This window comes from Camarhynchus parvulus, chromosome 3 (genome assembly GCF_901933205.1).
Source record: "Camarhynchus parvulus chromosome 3, STF_HiC, whole genome shotgun sequence".
Taxonomy (NCBI): Eukaryota; Metazoa; Chordata; class Aves; order Passeriformes; family Thraupidae; genus Camarhynchus; species Camarhynchus parvulus.
In genome coordinates this window covers 69,869,104-69,893,031 of record NC_044573.1, presented here as the reverse complement: position 1 = coordinate 69,893,031, position 23,928 = coordinate 69,869,104, and the positions used below count along the sequence as shown (strand labels likewise).

The 23,928-nt window shown below is 41.6% G+C and overlaps 1 protein-coding gene across 1 annotated transcript in view; it reads left to right on the top strand.

Moving 5' to 3' along the window:
- The window catches only part of LOC115902109 (protein eva-1 homolog C-like), a 203,465-nt gene that overhangs the window by 60,566 nt on the left and 118,971 nt on the right, over positions 1-23,928 (top strand). The window contains exons 3-4 of the mRNA XM_030945326.1: positions 6,133-6,256; positions 23,292-23,444. Coding sequence (XP_030801186.1) covers positions 6,133-6,256; positions 23,292-23,444 — 277 coding nt within the window. The remainder of the gene's footprint in view (positions 1-6,132; positions 6,257-23,291; positions 23,445-23,928) is intronic.

Here is a 23,928-nt window from a genome sequence, read left to right as displayed (position 1 = left end):
GCATTTTGAACAAGGAATGTTTCAGTCTCAAAAATGTCAGTGAACTAAAGAGCAGTGCGGGAAACTCTTTTTCAGACCACATTAATTACTTTGCACAGGATGGTGAGCAGTGAGCTCAGGGTCCAGAAGAGCTTTCTGCACTGCCGAAATTGCTGTTAAAAATCACAGAACCAGTGCTGTTTCATTCATGAATCTTGCCTAAGCTGAAATAGAACTCTCTGGCAAGTGGCTCCTCCAGCTAGTTATTTGCAAGTAGAACTGCTGGATGCAGAGGTCACAGACAATCTCTAAATTGCTGTGTCTGTGAAATCTTTGGCATGACTGAAGTAGCTCATCAGAGCAGAGTGATTATGTCCTGCAGGAGAAGAGGCACTGGAGGCAGAGGTGGCCAGTGCAGCCTGTCTCCCTGATGAGGCAGGACTGCTCCCCAGGGTATAAGCCTCCTAATGCTTTGTTTACTCTAAATTTAAACTTTCCAAGTCATGGGGCTTCCATCATTGCTACTAAGACCCTGCTTGACAGTGTAATGGTTTGCTTCCAGGGTTTTTTTTCTCTCCTCTTTGTGTTTTAAGCTTTCCCTTTCTTTAATCTCATGACTTTTGGTTATGCATCCTTTTGTATTTCTTCAGCTGAGACCTCCTCTCCCTTTGAAGTTGACCCTGCATACAGATTAAGTTTCCTACTGTTAGGAAATGTAGGTAATGTTAATTAGGTGATATTTGTAATGCAGCTTTTATCAGGCCCTTCTATTTGGTGAACATGTTGCTGCTCTTTGTGAATTGCTGTTTCTGGGCTCTTTCAAGGCCCTGCCAGAAGAGCACTGGTGAATCCTGCTGGTGTTTTAACATCCCAGCCCACTGCTGTCTGCTCTACTGTCATGCTGGAATCTACTACCCCCATAGCAGAGCTGGTGACAAGGAATGCATGCCCAGTTTTCAGTCCTTTATTTCACAGTCTGGTATGTTTTTGTGAATCACCAAACATGTGGGCATAGTTTCCTCCTGCTGACTCTGCTTGGAGCACTGCAAGGTCCATGGGAGAGTGGTAAGAGATAGTAGAGCACTAAAACCTGCTATAGATCAAGATTCAGGGCCTTGATCTCTTCTTCAAGTGATGCACAGATGGAATGCAGTAATTTGGGCAAAGCTGAACTAGTTTCTAGTGGAGCAGGATGGGAAGGTGGCTCAATGAAGCCACAGGCAAGTCACCTGCACCTCATCAGCATGGATTTAACTTCCTCATGTAGTCTGTGCTTCCCTGTTGCTAATTCTTGGAAAATCGTCCTCCATGGACTTCAGTAATTTGCATTAATGGAGATGAATGTTCAGTATTCAGAAACAGGACCTGTAAATAAGTTTTAAACTTGAAAGCAATAAGTTTATAGCATGTTTTAATGTATTACCAGTGTTCAAGGGTACATAAAAGAGTATCAAAATTCAAATGAAATGTGACATGAAGACATTATGAATGCGCTGTGCTGTAGGGAGAGTTCATGCTGCCTTGTTTGTTGTATTTACTTCTTCCCATTACTAGAATTCTGAAGGTGCATCAATATAAGTGTTGGTGTAACTCCACCATAGTGTCCATGCCTGGACCGAATTTGACCAAAAAATACTTAAAATTACTGGTATCTTCTTGCATAAATGTCTTAATACAAAGCTATGTGCATCTTCATTTGACTGCACATGGCTCTGATACATTCATGCAGCTTGCTCTGTCAGTTACTCTCCCCAGCAACACACAATTTGGGCAATTCTTTAGTAGGGCTCCTCTGTGTAATTTCATGCATGACTGACATGCCCTGCAGTCATCCTTATGGTCCTTTGAAGATGGAGGCTGCACAGGGAGCAGCCCCGTGGCAAAGCCCCCGTTCCCTTTGAGTTTCACCATTGGCTTCTATGGGGCCAAAGTTTCACCCTAAGTGTGTTGAATCTCTGAACTGCTCTGAGGGACCAAGAACTGAGATAAGTTTAATTGCCTTGGGTGTAAAGCTCAGTTGTGGTTTATTTTAAGCGTGCAGGGGAAGCACTTCTTGAAGAGTGATTTGAAGAGACAGGCTAAAAACGAGCGCACCCCTGGGAATGGCTGGGGATGGCCTCCTTGCAGAGCTTGCATCCAGCTCCTCATTTAAAAGGTTGTTATCTAATGAGCACAAGCAATTACTTAGCTAACAAGCACAACAAAATGAGCACGGGAATGCTGTTTCATCTGCAGTGGCTACTTGAAAGACATGATTTTGAGCATGAGGCTGCCCTTGCTTTAAGACCCAGGTCACTGCAGGGAGATTAATCCAGGGCATAAATCACAGGGGTTAGATTAGTGTTTGTTTTACTTGAATTCACTTTTCTTGCTCTCTTATCTCCTCTAAATCTTGCAGCTTCTTAGCTCAGTCATGAACCAGGGAGTGGAATGGGTTTAAACAGCCACAGCTTCCCTCCTGAGCACTGGCTGTCAGCCCTCTGGCCTGATTTACCACTGCAACGCAATTATAAAATGGCACAGTGCAATTAATGTGTCTTCCCTCCCCTTTCATGCCAGACAGGAATTCCTGAATTCCTCCTCCACCTTCCTCAGTTGGAGTGATTGTTATAATATAATCTAAACTGAGGTGACTTTATTTGGCTTTAGTCAGGGATCTACCAGACTTGGAGACATAAGGAGCTGGTTGTACTTCCCAGCTAGGGACAGTTCTGTGGGCCTATTGCTGTTCCTGTGCAAGTCCAGATTGTTTGTGGGCCTCTTTCTGGATGGTTTTGTGGTTGTGTTTTCCCACCTTTTTCAGCTGACAGTGACAACCAGAACAAGAAGGAAAACATATGAATTGCCTACATTTTTCCATTCATTTATCAAAAACCATGTGAGCTGAAGACATTCCCTCACTATGAAGTGAACTTCCAACTTTCCTGATGTCAGTCTACCTGATCATCTGCAAATACTTCAGAAAAGCATCTGACATGATGCTTTTCTGAAGTATTCAGAAATACTTCAGAATTTCTGATACTGCCTAGATGTATGATTTTTGACAGTAAGGCCAGAAAGCCAAGGTCTTGGCTTCTAGTAAACACCAGAACCTCTGGACCTGCAGGGAACTGTACCTTTGGGGGATCATCTGGTCACACATGTTCTGCACAGTGTTTAAGAAGATGCTGGTACATAGCACATGCTGATGAAAGCAGTGGGAAAGAAAATTTCTGTGTATGCAAGGATAGGTAAAAGTTAGATGTGCAAGTTTTTAAGTTAACATTAAGACTGGTGTAACAACATTTTTTAAATTTTTAATCAAGAAAATGCACCATCAACGAGAGGTAATTTTCCCTGCATTTTTTTCTGATGTATTTCACTGAGGATTGAACACATCTATTTTTTTTTTATGTTACTTTTCATGGATATGTTTCATTATGCATAAGACATTACTCAAACAGTGTACAGGAAATCAGAAATCTTAATGATTTTTTTAGATTTTCAGGAAAAAATGTTGCCCTTTGGGGGAGGTAAAATAGAGTTACATGAATGAAAAGGAAATATTGATTTCTTTCCCCCCCGTGAAACTTTTCAGAGTCATGGCTATTGCCAAATTAAATTGGAACTGTAGCTAAACAATGTAACAAATTAGTAAATGGCATATTGAGACTCAAGAAAACTTCACTTTTTTCTGTGCTCTCACAATGTCAGGGATGACTTTTGCTCCTTAATTTAGTTACAAATTTCTCCCTAAGGCTTTGTTTTTTGCTGCCCCCTTCCACCCTTTGCATACCACAGGAAGTAAGCTCAGCAGGTTTCACTTATGTGGAGTACAAGGAATAAGCAAGAGCTGCCAAAAGTTAGAGCAGAGCCAAGACAAAGTGGCACTGCCTGAAGGCTGTCCATGTCCATGGTTCTCTGAGGTCAGTGAATTGTTGTCTTTGTTCCTGATGCTGAGCCTGAGGACAGATGAACAAGTGCTGCTGAGGTGTCTCAGCTGAGGTTTTCAAGCTTGTTTTCTTGTTGGCCTAACTCAGTCTCTGCTGAAACCCAGGGAGGTTTTCCAACTGGTTTTAACAGCACCCATGACACAATGCTGAAGGCTCTTGAAATGCCCACCCATCTGCTGTGAACAGGTTTGTAGTTCAAAACCCAAGTCTGTTGCCTTTGAGGGGAGAAAGCTTCCCTAGAAGGAAAGGAAACATTTGGGGTCCTGCTTCTTTTCCCTTGCTCAATATTCTTAGTTTTAGTTGTATATAAGCACGGCTGTCCAGTAGCAGAAAATCCTTTCAGGGGCACAGTGATTTGGAGAGAATTTCTCTCCATATGTGTAGCCCTCCAAAACTGTTTCAGTTTTTCTTTTCTTTTTGAGATGAAAAGAGTTATCTGTGCTGGATCCTTGCTTAAATTCCTTTGCAACTCACTGGATTTTGCATTAAATTAAATTTCACATGCTGAGTGAGCAGCCAACCCTTATGAGCCTAGAGGAAAGAATATGCTCTTTCTATGCATTTTAATGTGATGGTCAAGCTGGGGCTAATGCTCCCAGGCACCTCCTTCAGTGTTCACCTCACCATCCTAAATCCTGTATTTTTAAATGAAATGCCTGCATTTTATTACCTTTGTAAGTGGAAAACAACAGCATATGTTCTCTGCCTGCTAGAAAAGGCCTGGATTGTTTTGGTTTGAACTTTAAAATAAAGGTCAGACTTGAGGCAGGCATGAATTCTTACATGTGTCAGCCCAAAAGGTGAAAGCTGTAGGAAGTTATGAGCAACTGCAAATGAGGCAGCTTCAAATTGCACTTGAAACTGGAACAGCTGTTGTTCAAAGCATGACATTCAGAGTTATAATGCTAAAGATTCTATATATTACATTCAGGGAGAACTCAAAAATAGAAAGTATTCACTGAAGCAGAGAGAAAATTGGTTTGGGTGGCACATGGTTGAGCAGGAACAGCCTTTATGTTAATGGCACAAGGAGAAGATTGTGGGAAAGCCCAAATATCGAGGTGGGTGTAAGAAAAGCGAACAGAGCGAAGACAAAAGAGATCAGGGGAGCCTAGGGGAATTTCTGAGGAAGGATTTTCCAGTGCCTCCTTGCAAGTGAAATTAATTGTTTTGGGGCTGGAATTCACAGCTCTGTATCACAGGGACTTAACGAGGCTGGTGGATTACCTTGCTCTGTGGTCTCAAAATGCTCTGACAGGTTCATGTGTGTCAGGCAAACATTATGGTAATTTTAGTGCTTTAGGGGCTCTACAGGAGTACATAAATACCACCCTAGCCATCCAGCTGAATTTAAAACTTAATTACTGCCCCACTCAATATTATTCTCCCCCCCACCACTGCTTTAGAGGATCACAGGGTTAAATGAAATCATTAATCTTCCTTAATGAAGCTATTTTCTAGCAGGAGACAGAAAGTCTTGCCCCTGAGGATTCTGAGATGGAGTTTTTGTGAGTGTTATGAATGGGGGAGTGGGGAGCAAGTGCTAGAGGAAAAGCAGAAAACGGAATAGGACCCAAAATGCCAGTAGTGGGAGAAGCCCCTGACTCACAGTCCCTTCCTGAGTTTAGCTAAAAGAATGTAATAATCATGGGGGAAGAGGAATGAGCCCTATTAAAAACTGTCTATGTTGGCTGTATAACAGTGCTCCCACCACAACTACTAATTATTGGAATACTAGCAATTTATATATCTATGTATTTACCAGCTTTTATATAACTGAGACAAGAGCTGTCTTGGAATTGTGTCTCTCCAGAGAAATCTAAAGCAGATTGGTGGTGGCAGAGTTCAAGTCTTTACTTTTAACTGTCAAGGTGGATCCATGTCCTCAAAGCTGCTTTTCCTGGGATTATCCTGCTTTATATTATGATTAAATGGCATGCAAGTGTTTCAAAATATCTGTGACCATCCCAGTGCAAATCCTTCCTTTTGCACCCATGCAAGGGGATGAAAACCTGCTCTTAAAACAGTGCAAGGAGCACTGGGTCCGTGGCTCCTGTGGTACCTGCTGTGTCAGGCACCATCACCTGCCTCCTGCCTGGGCTGGTTGTGGAGGCAAGGATGGCCTTCCGTCTCTGCAGGTTGTGTCTGTTTGATGTTCCCTTTAGCGGGGACACTGAAGTGCTTTTGTTTCTCTGTTTCTGGTGCCTATCCCCGGCTGTAGAAGATGCTGGATGAGTGCCAGGACAGGCGGAGCTGCCAGTTCCTCGTCAACAGCCGGCTCTTTGGGACGGACCCCTGCCCCGGGACCGGCAAGTACCTGCTCGTGTGGTACAAGTGCAGGCCGAGTAAGTATTTCTCTATCAAATCTCTTTGCTCTGTTGAGACCAAAGCATTTTTGTACTTAATGCTCACCAGAGAGCCCTTCTAGGACTTCTTGTTCCCTTCTCCCTCTAATTTCAGTGTAAGACAACTCCCAGTGTGGACGTTTTCCCTTTCCCCCTCCCTTGCTGCCTTGCTGGGATGCTCCTGCTCTGCCTCCTTCCTGCTTGCCAGCAGCCCGAGTTTCTGCAGGTGCCAGTGTCAGCCTTTGCCAGTGTTAAGCTCATGGTGTCAGTAGTGGGTGGGCTCCTCCTGATCCCTCCTGCAGCTGCCCTCCTGTCCTGGTGGGTAGAGGGACTTGTCCCCTCTCTGCCAGCTCCTCCCGGGACAGCGGGAGCTCCTTGCCTGCCCCTCAGAGCTGGGTGCCTCAGCAGGCCCTGGTGGTGGTGGTGGTGTGACAGGAACCTCACCTGCCCACGCCGTGCCAGAAGCCAACTTTTAATTGCTCCCAGATCAGGCTGGGAAATGTTACCCTGTGTTTTGCATGATCTCATTAGCTGTGTTTAAATTAAATGGGGCTGGATACTGGGGCGCAGTCATGCGTGCTGAAGAGGAGTGAGCCCAGAGCAGCTTTGGCTCAGGACAACCAACATCTTCTTGGTCAATTCCTGGCCCCAGCAGGGGAGTTAGCACAGCCTAGACACCATTCTCCATCAGGGCCTTGGAAGCAGATACATTATTTTGGAGACTGATCAGTTTTGATGTGGACACACTGTGCCCACTGATGTCAGCTGGAGAGCAGGACCCATTTCTATTTAAGCACAGGTCTGATGAGGAGCATCTGAGGGAGCTGGCGATGTTTGGCTTGGAAAAAGGAGGCTCAGGGAGGGCCTTATCACTCTACAACCACCTGAAAGGAGGTTGTACCAAAGTGGGGGTCAGCCTCTTCCAAGTAACAGATTATATGACAAGAGAAAACAGCCTCAGGATGTACCAGGGGAGGTTTAGGTAGGATCTAAAAACTGGAAAAATCTCTTTACTGAAAGGATGGTCAAGCATTGGAACAAGCTGCCTTGTTCCACTCTTTCAAGGGAAGTGGTGGAATCACTGTGGTTGGAAGTATTCAAAAGTGTGTAGATGTGGTGCTTAGGGACATGATTTAGCAGTGGACTTGGCAGTGCCGAATTGATAGGACTTGGTGATCTTAGAGATCTTTTACGACCTTAATGATTCTATGAATTAACTGGTTATGGCAATTAATCTGGACATGGTATTTCAGACCAGCCTTAAGATTTTTAGATGACATTACTAACATGGCCTCAGCATCACAGCAGCAGTATTTTTGGGAAGGAATCGAAAACCAGGAAAGTTTTCACAGGAGAGAAGAACAGATCTGACTTCAGAAAAGGTTTAAAACAAACACAGAAACATTCAGACTGCCAACAGCAGCGCAGAAGACGACTTTTTGCCCCAGCAGGCAGAGACCTGTGCTAATGAAGTGAGGGGGTCTGGCCAGATCTGTGTGTAATTCAAATCAGAAGTAGGTAATGAAGCACCTGCATTTGTTGTGGGATTTTCATGGGTGATCGTAACATCCCTCGTTGGGTGAGAAATGCATCTCTTTGACAGGGGTGTTCTGACAAGTCCTCCTGAACCTGCAGGGTTTGTATCAAAGCTCACTTGAAAAACTCTGACTATTGAGGCCTGTGCTGAACTTCTGAAGGTACTTCAGGACCCATCTGTGCATTAAAATTTTTGGTTTGGCATTCTTTGCTAATTACAGATATAGTAGTAAAGAAGGAGTTTGTCAGTGTGTAGAGTAGGTGATTTTCCTGAAAGAGAACAGGGGAAGCTGCTTGAAAACATTTTCCCAAGACATTTTTCAGGCAGCTCAAATTTTTCAGAGTGAAACAGGATAATCTGACAGAAATTATTGTTTCTTAGTGATTGGACAAACTTTTAATCAGAACCCACTAGATTACTAACTATGTTTGAAATATGTGAGAATTAGCCCAGAGATACCAGGTCATAGTCAGCCTTTCCCTGGTGATTCAAAATGTTGAGTCTCACAAACAGTGTCTAGTGCTGTTGTGAGTTCAATAAGCCTTTCCACCTTTCTATAGGGAGAAGGCTAATGAGGGGACTGAGGAATGATGCATTCATAAAATGTGAAATACAGGACAATGAGAAATTTTGGTGGGCTTTTTGGGTTACTGAGTATTGTTTATGAGCTGTAAGTAAATATATGCTTAAGAGCTGAACCCCAAGACTCTGATCTTATGAAGTTTTGAGCTGTTCCAGAAAGTGTGAGCACACAGAGTTGTAATCAAAGAGTCCTTGTGAAGAGCTCACTGCCTTGCACTGGATTTAATAATAAATTTAGCAAAAGACAAATATAATTTTTTGGGTTCTGTTTCTGAATTTGTCTTTCTTAACAGCAGACATAAGAGAAATACTTTAATAAGAAGCTATTTAAGGTCTGAATTGTCTTGAATTGATATTGATATCTATTTCTTTTTGTTGCTTATTGAAGGAGCCTGTTATGATCATGTCACTGAAGTAGGTGTTTTGGTTAAGCACCTACCTAAGTAAAATGACTGTGAATTTTCTTGTATACAGGTTTTAGAGGCACTTTGAGAAGTGGCCTGCAGACTTTGGACAGGACATTTTTAATATAAAATAAGGATACCCAAGCTCTTCTTTTGTCAGAGTCATGCTGAAGCCTCAGAAGGCCTCTGAACAGAGGTAGTTGTCCAAAGAGAGAGACTTCCTTGAAAGAAAGAAAAACCGAAGTTAGTGGCATTTGCTTGTACCTTTGCTGAGGAATTAAGAGAAGGTGCACTCATCCCCTCGAGCCACTGTCACTGCAGCTTTGTCTTCCTGACATTCCCCTGCGCTTGAAATCGAGTGGTTCCGATGCTCGGTGCTCTGTGGGGTTCATGCACAAGGCAAGGTGCTATTTTGGTCTCTCATGGGCAGAATTTCAAGGAGATGGAGGACAATAAATCAAGCTGAAACTGAAAGACAAAGATTTTTCAGATGGTAGGGCTCTGGGAGGGGGCAGGGCAATGAGGGGATGTCTCCTGTACTCATTCCTCAGAGACTGCTCTTGCTGGAAGCAGGGAAAACTTGTGCAGAGGTGTTACAGCTCACCTCCTCTAGAAATTAAAATAAAAAGTTCAGAGAAGTGCATGCTTAACTAAAAGCAGTGAGAAATGAATTTGCTTGTGTGTTTTTTGGGAAGCCTCGTGCTATTCATGGTCTCCTCTGATCCAACAGATGGATCTGGGATCTAATGGACACTCATCTTGCATGTTCAGGACTCAGACATGTGCATGGAACTGCTTTAAGTGTCAGGAGTTTGGCAGTACTGTGAATTCTCTGTGCCTGTAAATAAATAAATACACTATATGTATGCATTTTTAATTTTAAAGTTTAGGATGTCTAAGTAGATCAAAAATGATCAATAAGCTACTCTGTTCTGTCTCAGTTTGGGACAAGGGAGATTTACTTACAACTACCAAGTGTCTTGATGGCCAAGGTCCATCAAAGTGTAGAGAAGCCTAGATTTTATTTTCAGCTGATGTGGTGGTGTTTGATCAAAGTTTGGACTCGATTATCTTGGTCTCTTCCAACCTCAATGATTTATTGGTTATTTATTTATTATGGTTTATTTAATTTTTCTATATCATGTATGCCTTAGTTTCTAATGTGTGCCACCCTTTGGGGGGATGGTCAGAGGCACAGTACAGGTCTCAGCAGAGCACAGCTTGTGCTTCTTCCCTTGGAGGTGCCTCTGCAAATCCTCCTGCAGTCCACAGCCTCAGCAGAGCCTCTGCAGGCTCCCTGCAGCTCAGGGTGGGCATGTGCTGCTGCAGCACTGAAACCTGACATTGTTCTCTCCTAGTGTAGGTGTAGTTTGGAATTTAGCACTGGCCAGAGATGGTTTCCAGTGGGAAGTCTGGGTATGGGCACCTTGTTTTAGAAGCTAAAAAAGTTGTTGAGAATGGTGGTCCCACAACAGTGGGCCTCGGGGCCAGGGAATGGGCACATTCAATTTATCAAGGCCAATGTATCCTGAGATCCACATCCAAAGTACATTGAAGCCTAGGATCAAACCCTGAACACACAGGGGAATTAAATCTCCAGGGTACCTTTCAGGATCATTAAAAATTGCACATAAATCCAATTATTTCCCAGGTAACATGCTGATTTGATTTAGACCCATTAAGTGTAATTACCGGGTAGGCTGCAGGAACAGATAATTAGAGGGAATTGACATACTATTTAATTGGACTAACATGAATTCTCTCTAACTGAAATCTGGATTCACCAATATTATTCAAACAATTCAGTGTTTGTTCATCCCCCTCACTTCAGAGACAGAGAACTGTGTAAGATCGTGTGTTATTGTAAGCTAGGAAATATTTGCTCTGTGTGCCAGACTTTCTGGAGGGGCTGTGTGATCTAATCCTGGCTGGGAACAGGATCTGTGGGGCTGCCCAAGTCATGCTGAAGAAATAACTTCACCTCTCTGCATCCCAGCAATACCACTGCAGCTGATTTTATTTGGTTTGGTTGCTGCTCTGGGCTATTGCACCAGCAGAGATCCATCTGCCCGTGCACAGCAGCTCTTTGCCCATTGTGGCTTTATGGTTGTTTGGTTATTTTTTGGCTTTGCTGTTTCAAAAGTGTCAATGCTCCAGAACAAAATGGGGACATAAATGTTTGCCCTGCTCTGCAGAAGGGATACTTAGGATGAGATGTGCTGTCTAAGTGGCCATTTCAGGCAGTGCTGTTGAGAAAGGAGATGGCTCCTACCTTATTTATTTGACTTACCCCATGAGACCCCCACATAGTGCCTTTCTTTTCTGTCCTCCTTTGCCATTGCCACACTGTCCTGGATGGACTGATTGCTTCTCAGCTCTGAAGAGCCTAAAGCTGCAGCTTCTCATAAAATGCTACAGTGATATTTTCCCACTTTTCTCTTGGGCAGTTACTACTTTAACTTATGACTTCAAGGATTCTGGGAGGGATAATCTACGTCCAATTTTTTTGTTGTTTTGTTTTTTTAAAATTATTTTTATTTCATTTTAAAATGCTGAGTGAAGCGGCTGGACGTGATAATTGAAGGATGGTGAATATGAAGCTCCTCTGTACTAATCATCCCAGTGATGTAACAAAGTGTAAATCCAAACTTTGCTGCTCTACCTTCTATTCACAAATGTAAGCCTGAAGCCTTTGAAGTTTCAGAAAGACTCGATTGTGACCTAGGCTCCAATTTCAGCTCAAATCCCTCTGTAACAATACAAAAACTTATTTGGGAAAGGAACATCAAGGCTCTGAGAAATGTATCTGGGAAGGAAACGTTTGTTGGCAAAGGGTGAAGTGCCAAAAGTTCACGAGGAGTTCGGAGGAGGAAAGGGGATGAGGGAGGTCACTTTGTCCTGGTTTGGAACCTGTAGCTTTGATTTACTGGAAAACCTTTGGGCTGAGAATCGACTGGACACATGTTTTGAGGAGAGCAGGCTTTAATGCTCTTCACCATAGATTTGAAAAAATGTAAGATAAAAATGTAAGAAGCCCAGTAATTCTTGTGAAAAGTCAATGACTGTTTTTCAAACATGGGAATGACCATCCTGAAGTCCTTACCAAAATCTTACTCAGACAGATTTATTTTTCTTAACAGCCCTAGACAGCTTTAACTAGAAAGCAAATGAATTTAAAAAACAATTAGGAATTAATCTATTTAGATCACCTTCTGATACAAGTGCCATCTCATACAGTGACAGCACTGCCATTCTGTGTCCCAGGAGTGTCTGCCTTATGGTGAAGATGTGCAAGTTTTTTTGCCAGGGCAAAGAGCAGAATGCCATTAGTATTGCCAGAGCTATTCCAGCTATCAAAGAATGGTGAAGAGTCCTGCTCCATGTTGTGATTTCATGTCTTTTGGTGAAATGGTCAGGTCTGTTCATCAGATTTCAGCTGAATTGGCTGAAAAGTATAGAAAGGACATTTTGGAATGACCGCCTAGACTTGCACTGAGTGCCTTTTGTTCAACTTTTAATTTTCCTACAGCCCATTCCTTCAGTATTGAATCTTGCCCTTGGCTTTGCTTGGCTGGGGATTGCATCTTTTCTGTTAAATTCAGTGAACACAGCCTGAAAAGCCACATCTCATCACACATCCTCAAGGCTTGCATTCCCTAGACAGAATTTGTAAGATGTTGTGAGAAGAGCAGAGAGCTATAGAAACTACAGAGGTTTTGTGGAAGTTTAAGATGAGAGCAAAGAAGGACCTAAATGTATTCCTGGTTGCTTTAATGCTCGTGATTGGTTTTAGTGCTGGAATAGATTGGTAATTCAGTGGTCATCAACCCTTTCAGAAAAGCATTAATCTCCTTCATCAGACAGGTTTATTGGTGGCAAGAGAAGTTCACTGTATTGTTTGCTGCATTGCTTTTTGGTGGGCCAGGCTTCCCAAAGCAGCCTGATGGAGTTGGGGATGTTTAATGGGCACATCCCCCTGGCCCAGCCACTGAGGCAACAGAAAGAGCCTTTTGCCTCCTGCATTCACCAGCTCTCTCTTGCTTATCTGTATTATTTCAAAACTGTTAAGGTGATGGAAATTTATAAGGGCAATAAAACCTCAGGCAGCAACCGCTGTGGTGATGAAAAGGTGTAAATAAAGGAATGTTGTAAATAACAGAGGGCAGATCTATCAGCCCACAATTGTGGCCAGAGAAATGCTAATGGTAATGATTAATATTGTTTTAAGCTGTTGATGCACAGAGATTTTCAGGAGCTGTCAAATAGCCCTATCTCTGTAGCACATTAATCACTTGACTGCCAGAAGGAGGATTAACAGGAATATGTGATTCTAGTGTCAGCAAATGCAGAGATTGTTGTCAGTTTAATTATAAATATGATTGTAATATTAATACAATATATTAATACAATATAATAAATGGAAATATATTATCACTAATGTAATTATATTACAGTATTTTTATTATAATCATAATTTCCTGCTCCTGCAGAGAATGAAACTGCTGCTGAACCTTGGAGAGTTAAAAAAAAAAATCCCATTTTTCTTTCAAACACAATCAGTCATCCCTGATTGACATAATAAGGAGGCTGTGAAAAATGTGGCGTTTCCTACCATGTAGATATAAGTATTCCCTTTGCTGGATCAGGTCTCCAGTGTCCAGATGTGAATCACTAAAAAAGACAAATTCTGAAATCTGCCTAAATTGTATAAATGCCAGAGCTGTGACTTTTACAGATCCTCTTTGTCCATTGTCATTCAAGTTTTCTGTGGGCTGGGGAAAAAAACCCCAACAAACCAGGGATAACAATACCCTTTTCTAAGCCATGAATTTTAAGTGAAGGAAAAGGAAGGGTTTGACTTTCAGAGGTGGGATAGGTGAGTCCGCAGCAGTGCCAGGAGGAGCTCCCCGTGTTCCTCACGAGATCCAGCCCATACTTGGGCACAGTGGCACCTGTGGTGCCTTTCTGTGCTAAGGGCAGAGGCTGTGTGGTGGCTGGTCCTGCAGGTGTCAGAAAGGGCTTTGGCTGCTGGCAGGGGCAAAGTGATCAGGGAATCTTCTCAGGAGATCCAGGCGTGTCCTTGGAGTGATTAACCAGAACACAGGGAAACCAAGCTGCGAAAACAGAGCCCATAAGTCTAAATACCAACATGGTTCGGCTATGGTAGAAGTTTGCAAGCTCTGAACGACAGATTCCAGGATTTTCTGATGCACTGGTGAAGAGCTGAGATGAGAAGTGTGCCCCAGAAATCAAAGCAAATCAAAGCTTCTTAAAAGCAAACTGCGATGCTGCTAAAGTTAACTTCTGTGGAAGTTTGAGTCTGTTGTGTTACTCCACAGATTAAACTGTGAGTGTAGGACTCACAGAACAGAGAAGTAAATTTATACAGCACTTCTGCAGGAGGCCCTATATATGGACTAATTCAGGACTGAAAATATACACCAATTGTTCTCCTCAAATAAATGTCTTTTAGGAAAAAAAAAGGCAAAAAAAGCAAAAGAAAAAAGGCAGAGAAGAGTAAATCTTCTCTGGGGTATTGTCATGGTAGTAAACTCTTTCCATTACTGTGCATTTCCTCATTATTTTTTCAATATCTGTCCTATACTTGGTTTGCAAATTGACTACACATTTTTTAAAACAGGTATCTTCTGATAGTTTCAATGTTTTATCATACAAATGGTGTATCAAGCTCTTCTAACTTGCACACTGATTTTTCTGACTACTTCAAAGGCACTGGAGGTTGTTACCTATTCATGTATCTGCAAACTGGGACTTCTAAAGCATCCATGATGAATTTTGGAAATTTGGTTACTGTATTTCTCTCAGCTACATTCTTTTTTTCTTTCTAGGCAAAGCCATTGAGGGAATACTGTGTAGTTAATTATTTAGGACAATAGTGAATTGGCTTTTAATCTAGTAGACCTCATTTTCTCATATTGTATTCTCTAGGCAACCCAGTGGGTTATATGTAAAAATATCAATCAGGTATCTCTTTAATGTTCTTGTGTCAGAATTATTATCGCCATTATTTTAATATCTGGAGAAGACTGTTTTAATGATATAAGACTAAGTTCTCCCTTTCAGCTATTTTAATAATAACTTTAGCAGCATTACTCCAGATTTATACAATCACTGGAAGAGCAAAAGGAAACTGCTGTGAGCAGTGGTGCTAATTAAGTCTTTTCCTTATATATCTTTAAGCTACTTTTCCTTATTGCATCTCTCTCATCTTTTCATTGGAGTACAAAATTTTGGCTGTGCTTCCCATGTTGCCTCCTATAGTGTTGCTAGTCCTGATTTAAGTCCATGATAGCTGGCCAAGTTTACAGTTTATTAGTTGGCTGGTTTACAGGTCATAAATCCATGCTGGTTGACTGGTGGGACAGTGCAATGAATACAACCAGCTTTGGTACTGCTTTGGCTCTCTTCTGAAATTGGCTACCAGTTCTTTAAAAAATGTACAGGGACTTCACTACATTTGTCATCTTGATGTTTCTGTCAAATCTTACTGAACTTTGGCCAGCAGGTCTTTAGAAGCAGGACTAACAAATGGCGAGGCAGAGGCTTAGGCAGCAGAGCACCAGTAAGCCAGAGCTGCTTCAGAAAATCAGCACATTTTCAGTAATGGAAGAAATAGGAAGAGAATTAAATTTGTCCTGGGCTCCCAGCTGTTATTTTTAACTCCTATCTCATAGTCTAGTGCACATATTTTGATTTTTTCCTTTTTTTTTTCTCCTTAGATAACCATATACCTCTCTTTGTCCAACAGGAAAGTGCAACTAGGTGCATCTGAACTCTGCTTTGGAAATGAAATGTAGCAGTTAATTTGCAGCACTGCCAGCCTTTTCACAGCAGAATATAAAAGGACAACTACTTCAGACTAATGAAAGTGACAGTGGGGAGAGGTGCCTTTTAAACACTGCAAATTGGATAGGTGCATCAGGAGTGTAATTTTAAGGGAATCTGACAAAGTCGTTTGCAAAGAACAATCTTCTTACTTGTCGAAAGGGTTTCAGACCTCCAAAACTTGGCACTCTTGAGTTTTCAGGGTACTTTTGAAGTTGGCAGGCTGCCTGTTTAATATAATTCTGGACTGTCACCCGAATTGTATCTTTCAGAGTTTCAGATTATCTTCTGTAGAAGTAAGTGGTGCACGCCAGGCTGCCGAGGGTGGTGAACTTCAGTTCTTAAAAATTAAATGAGACCATCTTCACAAAAATTTTCTCAAGGGAAAATTGAACTGAAATAATGTTAAAAGATATTTGCATGCAAATATATGAATTTGTGACGCTGACTTTTTTTAATGTTCCAAATTAAAGGTAAAATCCTTTTTAGATTCGTTTGAAATGAAGGAGTCACCAGGTAGCCCACAGTAAAATGCTACAGTAAAATGTGGGGGAGTGATAGTGAGGGCTGTGCTCCGGGACTCTGGAGACTTTTTTTTGTCCTGGAAAGGTTTTGTCCACCCAACCCTGCCTAAGGGAATGCTGACTGGATTGATATGGATTTATTCAAATCTTGATATGAACAGAAAGTTCTCATTAGTAGCAGGGTCACATGGAATAGGAGGAAGCTCTGGAACTTGGGATATGAAGTACGTATCACAAGTAAAATTAGAAGAAAACAGAAAAGAAAGGAGCCATAGCAATGTGAACTGGTCTAAATAGTAGGCTTTTTGTCATTGGGAGAAACTTCTGACCTTTGTTGACTGTTCCGTGAAAAGATGAGGGGAAATGGCTTTAAACCACATATCTAATCTAAATCTACTCTTTAAAGGAGGGTAGACTCAGATTGGATATTAGGAGGAAATCCCTCACACTGAGTGTGTCAAGACACTGGCACAGGTTGCCCAGAGAAGCTGTCACTGTCCCATTCCTGGAAGGGTTCAAGACCAGGTTGGACAGGGCTTGGAGCAACTTGTGGATAGTGGAAGGTGTCTCTGCCCATGACAAGGACATGGAATGGGATGATCTTTAAGGTCCCTTACAAGCCAAACCATTTTAGGAACCTATGAATCTATGATTTACATTCAGAGTCTTGAAGGCTAGAACCTGCTTATATCTTTCAAAGCGCAAAATACGATAAAATACTGGAATAATAAATGCTTTCTTCAAATGAAAAATAAGTAAATATATAAGATAGGAATAGAAGCATGGGGGAAAGCTTTGAGGTGGTGCATCGACTGGAAAATACCCTTTAATAAAATTGTCTTCTTCTCTGCAGACTGTAGTAGCAGTGAATGCTGTCCAAGGCACTTTTTCTCTCGCTTCTTTGAGATCCACTCCCTTATTTTAATTTTGGGATGGATTTAGTTCTACTTAACCATAAAAGTATTCTCTATATTTTACGTAAGTGCCTGGAAATTAGCTGATTGTGGAGAAAAAGAAAATATAAAAACAGGGATCACAGGTTACTAGGAAGGGTACTGGATGGATATCTCCAGGATGAGTTGTTCATGAGCAGTCCACTCTTATTCAAGGATGCTACTTAGAGGTGTCTGTCCTATTTTTTAATAGGTTTACTGTCTTGGAGACTCATTTTCCCAGTTCCCACAGAAGAGATGGAAACAGGTTCTCACTATACTCATCTCTCACATGACTAACAGGATTGATGGAACAACTTGCCCAAGGAAGTTGTGAAGTCTCAATCCTTGCAGATGTTAATAGCTTGAATGGATATGGCCCTCAGCCACCTGCTGCTCCAGTTGACTCTTGTCTGAACATGGAGGTTGGCCCAGACATTCTCCAGAGGTGCTTTATGTCCTCAGTGACTCAGTTAATTATGGTCTGGAGTGACAATGTCCACAGTAAAAAGTTCAAATTTCCATGGTCCACCCTTACTTTGGCTTCTCTCCTTAGGCTGACGCAAAAAATTGCTGTGGTGGCTTTGCAATGTAAGTATTCTGCCCAGACGTGTGCTGATATCACCAAAATCTCACCACATGCATTATCACCATCTTTATTATTCAGGGATGGTTTCCAGTGTCCATAAAAGTTTGTTGAAATTTAACTGGTGGCTAAAAGGTTGTGTATTCCGCTTGTGCATCTCAGCTGTTCCACTTTACAATCAATCCATGCCTGACAGGTGCAGTAGGAGCTGGAGGAGGGAAGAGTGACGTGGAGCATTGGAGGTGTGCCCACCATTACTCATGGAGAGAGTGGCTGAAAGAGAGCCCTATGTCTTTTTTCACAGACCAGCACAAACCACCATCCAGTAGTTAAATGTAGCTATTTGTCAACTGAAGGGAATTAGGTGATGGTGGAATGGGTGGATATAATGAAGAGTTATGAGTTTGAAGGCAAAAAATATTCTTTCTTTTGGGTGGCATGAGGAAGAACATATAACAAAGCTGGGATGAATGTGAGTGAGGCAAAAATTTGGTTAAAGAGAAATTACTGGCTAAGATGATGTCCAGTTTGGTTCTGAAGTGACATTTTGGGTGCAGTCATGTTAATTTAACAGTTATAACCTATATAATAAAGTCTTCTATGGGAAACAATCCTGACCTGATAAAGAATTGGGGAAAAGCATCTCTGTTTCCTACAAATTCACTTTGCTCAGATCCTCAATTCTAAGATTTAAATCCTTTAGGATTTTGTGAAGAAAACAGATTTCTCTTTACATGTATTTCCAGCTCTTTGATCTGGGAAATAGGGTCAGCTATTATGCACTGATTAAGTGAAGTATGAATACTTGGAATAGCAAATTTCACAATTTTTTCCACAAGTTCTGTTCAAAAATATAATTTTGTACAAGGTGAACCTCTGGCATTGATGCATTTCATCATTTTGTTAGAAGCAAAATATCTTTAGGAGCTTTTATGTCTAAGGTCTCACAGAGATTGAGGCAACTGACATTTATTTTGAGATTCCAAATCAAGATAATTCAGAAAACTCTTGTGAGCCATAAGTGAAAGCATTCTTAAGGTACTGGCTAAATGTAATTGCTAATGGTCATACAGGTTAATATTATTGTACACATCCAATAATTACTAAAGGTCTTCTTATTGACTTTACTGTTTGAGAGAGACCATTTTTCTATTAGAAACATCTATAATTGTTTTTCTGTAATTGTCCGAGCTAAGTTACAATTGTGTCATATAATGACCTTTAAAAATGTGTCTAGAAAAGCCTGCAGCTGTTTCCTCCTTGGGTTCTCTCTACCGAGTTATATTTAAGCCAGTGTCTCTGAAACCAGGCAGTAATAAAAGGGATATTATCCTTAGCAAATATCTTAATCATGGTAAATCTCTGTTGCCCTACAAATGACTGCATGGGGGATTAGAGTGGAGTAAGCCATTTGCTGAATATCACTGCCACCTTTCCGAGGCCATTTAAGCGTGTTTAATTTTTCAGGGTGAAACATGAAACCCACTAATACAAATGTTTGCATTTGGCCTGAATTATATCCAGACTGTAACAGTTAGAGCAGACTTAGGATCAGATTGTGAGTGATCTGTAGGAGGCCAGTTCTGCTTGGGAGAGTGAGAGAGAAAAATGCATTTTTGTTCCCAGTCCCAGCTCTCTTATGTCACTTACGCTGCCTCGCTTCTTTTCAATATTTATGTAAGGCTATCATGGGGTGAAGTACCAGTAAATATATGGATGATGCTTAGCTCTGTATTTTTTAAATATCAATCCCTACTGTCATCCAGTGCCTGGGAGCCGTGAGTGTGTCTGACTTAGGTTCATCCTGGCTAAAATGCAGGTGACAATGCTATGAAGTACAGAATACTTTCAGGGACTTGTGTCCTCCCTTGCATCACTTCCTATCTGTTTGTTTATGCAGATTTCTGTCAGGCTGCCCAGAAACACTGAGACTCCCTGTTTTTCAGTGGTCAAGCTTAAGAGAATCTTTTTGGAGACTGAAGTGCTACTGTGCATTTCATGCTTCCTTTTTTTTCCTTTTAACAAAGCAGTGTCTTCTCTCTGTGCCTGCCCAGGCAACTGCAACCCTAGCCAGTGTGGACTCAGCCACAGGGACTGGCAGCTCCAGGAGGTGTTTCCTGGGGCAGAAATTCAGTGACTGTGAGGTGACACCTGTTTTGGGTGGCACAACCCTCTTATTCCACGCTGCAGCGTGACGGGAACACATCGCCCTTGTTCTCCCCTTGTTCCCAAGGAATCTGCACTTGGATTCACCTCCCAGCCTGATTTCTTGAGCTTTCCATCAGGCAGCTTTCCCTATAAGCCCTGAACATGACTTCCAAGAGCAGCTGTGAGGATAAGAACTGTGAGTGTGAGAGGCAGTGTTTTGTTTTTCATAGGATCATGGAATCACAGAACAGTTTGGGTTGGAAAGCACTTTAAAGACTATCTCATTCCAACTCACTTGCTATCATCAGAGACACTGTCCACTATCCCAGGTTGCTCACAGCCCTATCTAGCCTGGCCTTGAGCACTTCCAGGGATGGGGCAGGCACAGCTTCTCAGTTCCAGTCCCTCACGACCCTCATAGTAAATAATTTATTTCTAACATCCAACATAAACCTGCCTTCTTCCAGCTTAAGGCCATTCCCCCTTGTCCTTTCACTGCATGTCCTTGTGAAAAGTCCCTCTCCAGCTCCCTTGTAGCCCCTTTAGGAACTGGAGCAAGTTGTTGTTCATTGTCTCATGACTGCTGGACAGATCTTCAGCAAAGGTGTGAATGTCTGTCCATCCCAGAGTTTACTATGCTCAATGAAATATTCTGTTTTTAAATCCCAGGCAAGTTTCCAAAGGTCAAGCCCTGGCTTTGAATGGTCAGCAGAATTTAATAAATATTCTAATGACCTTAAATGAGACCATAGGATGTGTGGTTAAGCAGTTACACTTGTTAATTGGGAGATGTAGCTAGTAATAACCAAATTGAAAGAGGAAATTGAGTTAGTGCCTGTAAGAAATGAGACATTCACAGTGGATCCTCTCATTAAAGACTTAAAAATTATTATTTTTCTAAACTTAATCACCTATTTCATTTTTCACCCACTTCAGCCAGACACCAGTATTCTTTTCTGTGACTGTGGTTTAATATAAATTATGTATAATTTGTCTTATTGGAGAGTTTGTGCTTTTAGCTTGAATCTGTGTTTTTTCCCAAAGGAAAAAAATAAATTCTGTTAAATGGATAGAGTTTTATTATACTCTGTTAAGTTTTCTACTTCATAGGAAGGTTAAAGTTTTGATTTAATTTCCTCACAGAAGAAACAAAATTCCTATGGGAGATAATTATAGGTGAAGATGAAACCCCTTAGTGTGTTCAGTATATCTTTCAGATGCTTTCATGGTGATTTTTGATAAAATACCTACATAGATAAAATGGACATAGAATAATAGAACTATCTGGATTAGAAAAGCCCTCTAAAATCACCAGTTCCACAATTAACCTGACACTATCAAGTCCCCCATTAATTCTTCACAGGTGTATGAGGTTTCTGTCTCTTTACTTACTCTGAAGGTGCAAACTTCTATTTCTGATTCCAGCCCTTTTTTCATACACTCAGTGGTTGTGGGTTTATCCCTGCAGCTGCTGCTGAGGGATGTCTGCTCTTTGCACAGACTCTCCCATGAAAGCATGAGGCCTTAATTGTGTCTTCATGAAGAGAGGTGGATCAGAAAGTGTTTTCACATTCACTAAATATTTTAGAGGTTTGAAAGATTCTCTGCCACAGGATAAAAACTAGAACTGTTCAGAGATTTTTGTAAAAAGGCTGCAAAGTCTGAAGGAAAATGATGTACTGGAATAGGGTCCAAGGTTAAGCTTCTCAGCTGGACTGAAGGTTCAGAACAGGGTTTTCACATTCCAGTTGATGCTCTCATCACCAGGTAATTGGCTATTTTGAGGAGGCTATTTTTTGGCTTCAAGTAGGAATTTTCAAGCTGAGCATGAAAAGTCATTTTATTCTTAGATGTTTCTTTTAAATCAGCATGCCCCTGTTTTGGTATAATACATGTTTTCTCCATACAGTTTCTTCTGAAAAAATGGAATCTAAGGTAGAAATTACCCCTTCTTTGAACATGGATTTAACCAGATGACCTCCTAAAAAGTCCTCCAACCTAAATTCTATGATTCAGCTTGGAAAGATCACCCTTGATCTCTAATAAGCAAAAATGATTCTTGAACCTAGAGTTACAATACAGTGAAAGATGTCACAATAAGTGCTGAATGCCATGGTCTAAAGACTTAGGTATTAACTTATAAACAAATTATTAGCCAGTCTTCTCAGTTTCTGAGTAGTTTTATGCATATGAACTTTGCATAAGTTCTCATATATATATATAAAATATATATATTTACATATATATTTATTTATTTACATATAGACAGATATATAGATAGATATATATGTGTGTGATATTATACACAGAGAACTGTGTAAGGAAAGGACAAAACCCATGTCTATGCCAGTAAGTGACAAAGGGCCAGGGGCATCCCCAGGCACTGGATGATGCTCATTTGCTCTATGGCACAACTTTGACCTGGTACAAGTAGAAGCATTCAAGAGGAAATGACTGATCATGCCTGGGATTTTACCATGGACACAAACCCTTCCCATTTAGCAATCTGGATGCTGTTGTGGCTACATTTCAAATGGTAAATGACACAAGGAAGTGGAAGGTCACTCTACAGAGGCTGGGGAAGTTGAGGTTATATTCCTGGCTGTGTCCTGAGTTGCCTGGGGTGTCCATAGACAAGCCACTTCAGTTATTTTAGTCTCTTTATGCCACTTGCATTGTCTTAGCCTCTTTCTTTCAGATGTGTAAATGTCTTGCTGTAAAAGCTCAGCTTTTCAAAACAGTTTTTGTTTTCTGTGGTATGTTGGCAGGCACACATGGGAGGGGCCTGTTCTAGGTTGGGACCTCTAGAGGTTCCCATAATCCAAATAATAAAGACAAGGGAATGACATGTAATTTCTTATGAAATTACCATCCAGTCTCCTTGAGAGATGCAAACTGAGTGATCTGTGTGTACCAGCTTTACAAGAGCAAGAGTGCCCATTTCAAGAAGGATTTGGGGACAAGCTTCTGCATATCTGTGTTTGCGACAGGCAGGAGCAGCTCCCATAATTATTAAATTTACTTTAGCTTCTATTGGATCTGCCATGGAAGAACTGCTGTGAAAAAAAAGCCATGGAGCATGATTATGTTTGCATTTGAGCTGCTGTGATATAGAATAAATGCCTGGCACATAAAGGGCTGCTTCATGGATGAGATAGGTTCCTAAAGATGGGCTTTTACCTTCCCTTGCCATGTAGAAAACACTCAAATGCCATGCCTCTTCACTTATCTGTCTGCAAAATGAAAATATAGGCTATTTAACAGAACTGACATGTGCTGGGTTAAAATACATTTTCAAATGTGTTGATAAAGCCACAGAGTGAACGTGCAATGGGAGATATCAGTGCTCCTGTAGCAAATGCAGTGCTAAGGCTGGGGTTGTGCTGAGGCTGAGGCTGGGGTTTTGCTAAGGAGCTGAGATGCAGCCCTGGGCCCACCCTGGATCAGCTGAGTAATGAAGTGTTTGTTTGTTCCAGATGAATACAAGAGTAAAGTAGCCTGTGAAGATGACAAGCTGAGGCTGAGCTGTAAGAAGAGCATGGTGATAGCCATTTACTCTGCTATCTTTGGGAGGACACAAGGAGGCAGCCTGGAGTGCCCATACCAAAACCTAGGGATGCCCATGATTGGTAAGAAGGGGAATGGCTTGATGACACACTGATGTGGGCAGGGTGATTTCATTTATGTCATCACAGCAGAGCTGGCACAGACCCTGGTCAGAAAAGCAGGACTGGGAGATGCAACCTGCCATGGTGGTGCTCCTGATGTGTCGTACCTTATCAACCAGCAGTCAGTCTCATCATGAGCACCAAGCTGAGGTGCAGCTATTTGTCCTAGCTGAGTTCCACAGCCAAGCCTGACCATACAATCATCTGATTGTATGATTGAAGGTGCTTGAATTTCTTATCAATTTTCTGTCTTCGTGGTGGTTCCTCACTGAGCCTCTGCCTGTAATTTGGAGGAACATATTATCTGGGGATGTCATGTACCATCTGCAGCTGCTGAAGCCTTGACATTGCATTTAAACTTTTACTGAAGTTAAAGCAAATTCAAAAAGCAAGTTGTTAAATTTCATCATGTTACGGTTGGCTTACAGTACCTTCAAGAATCTTC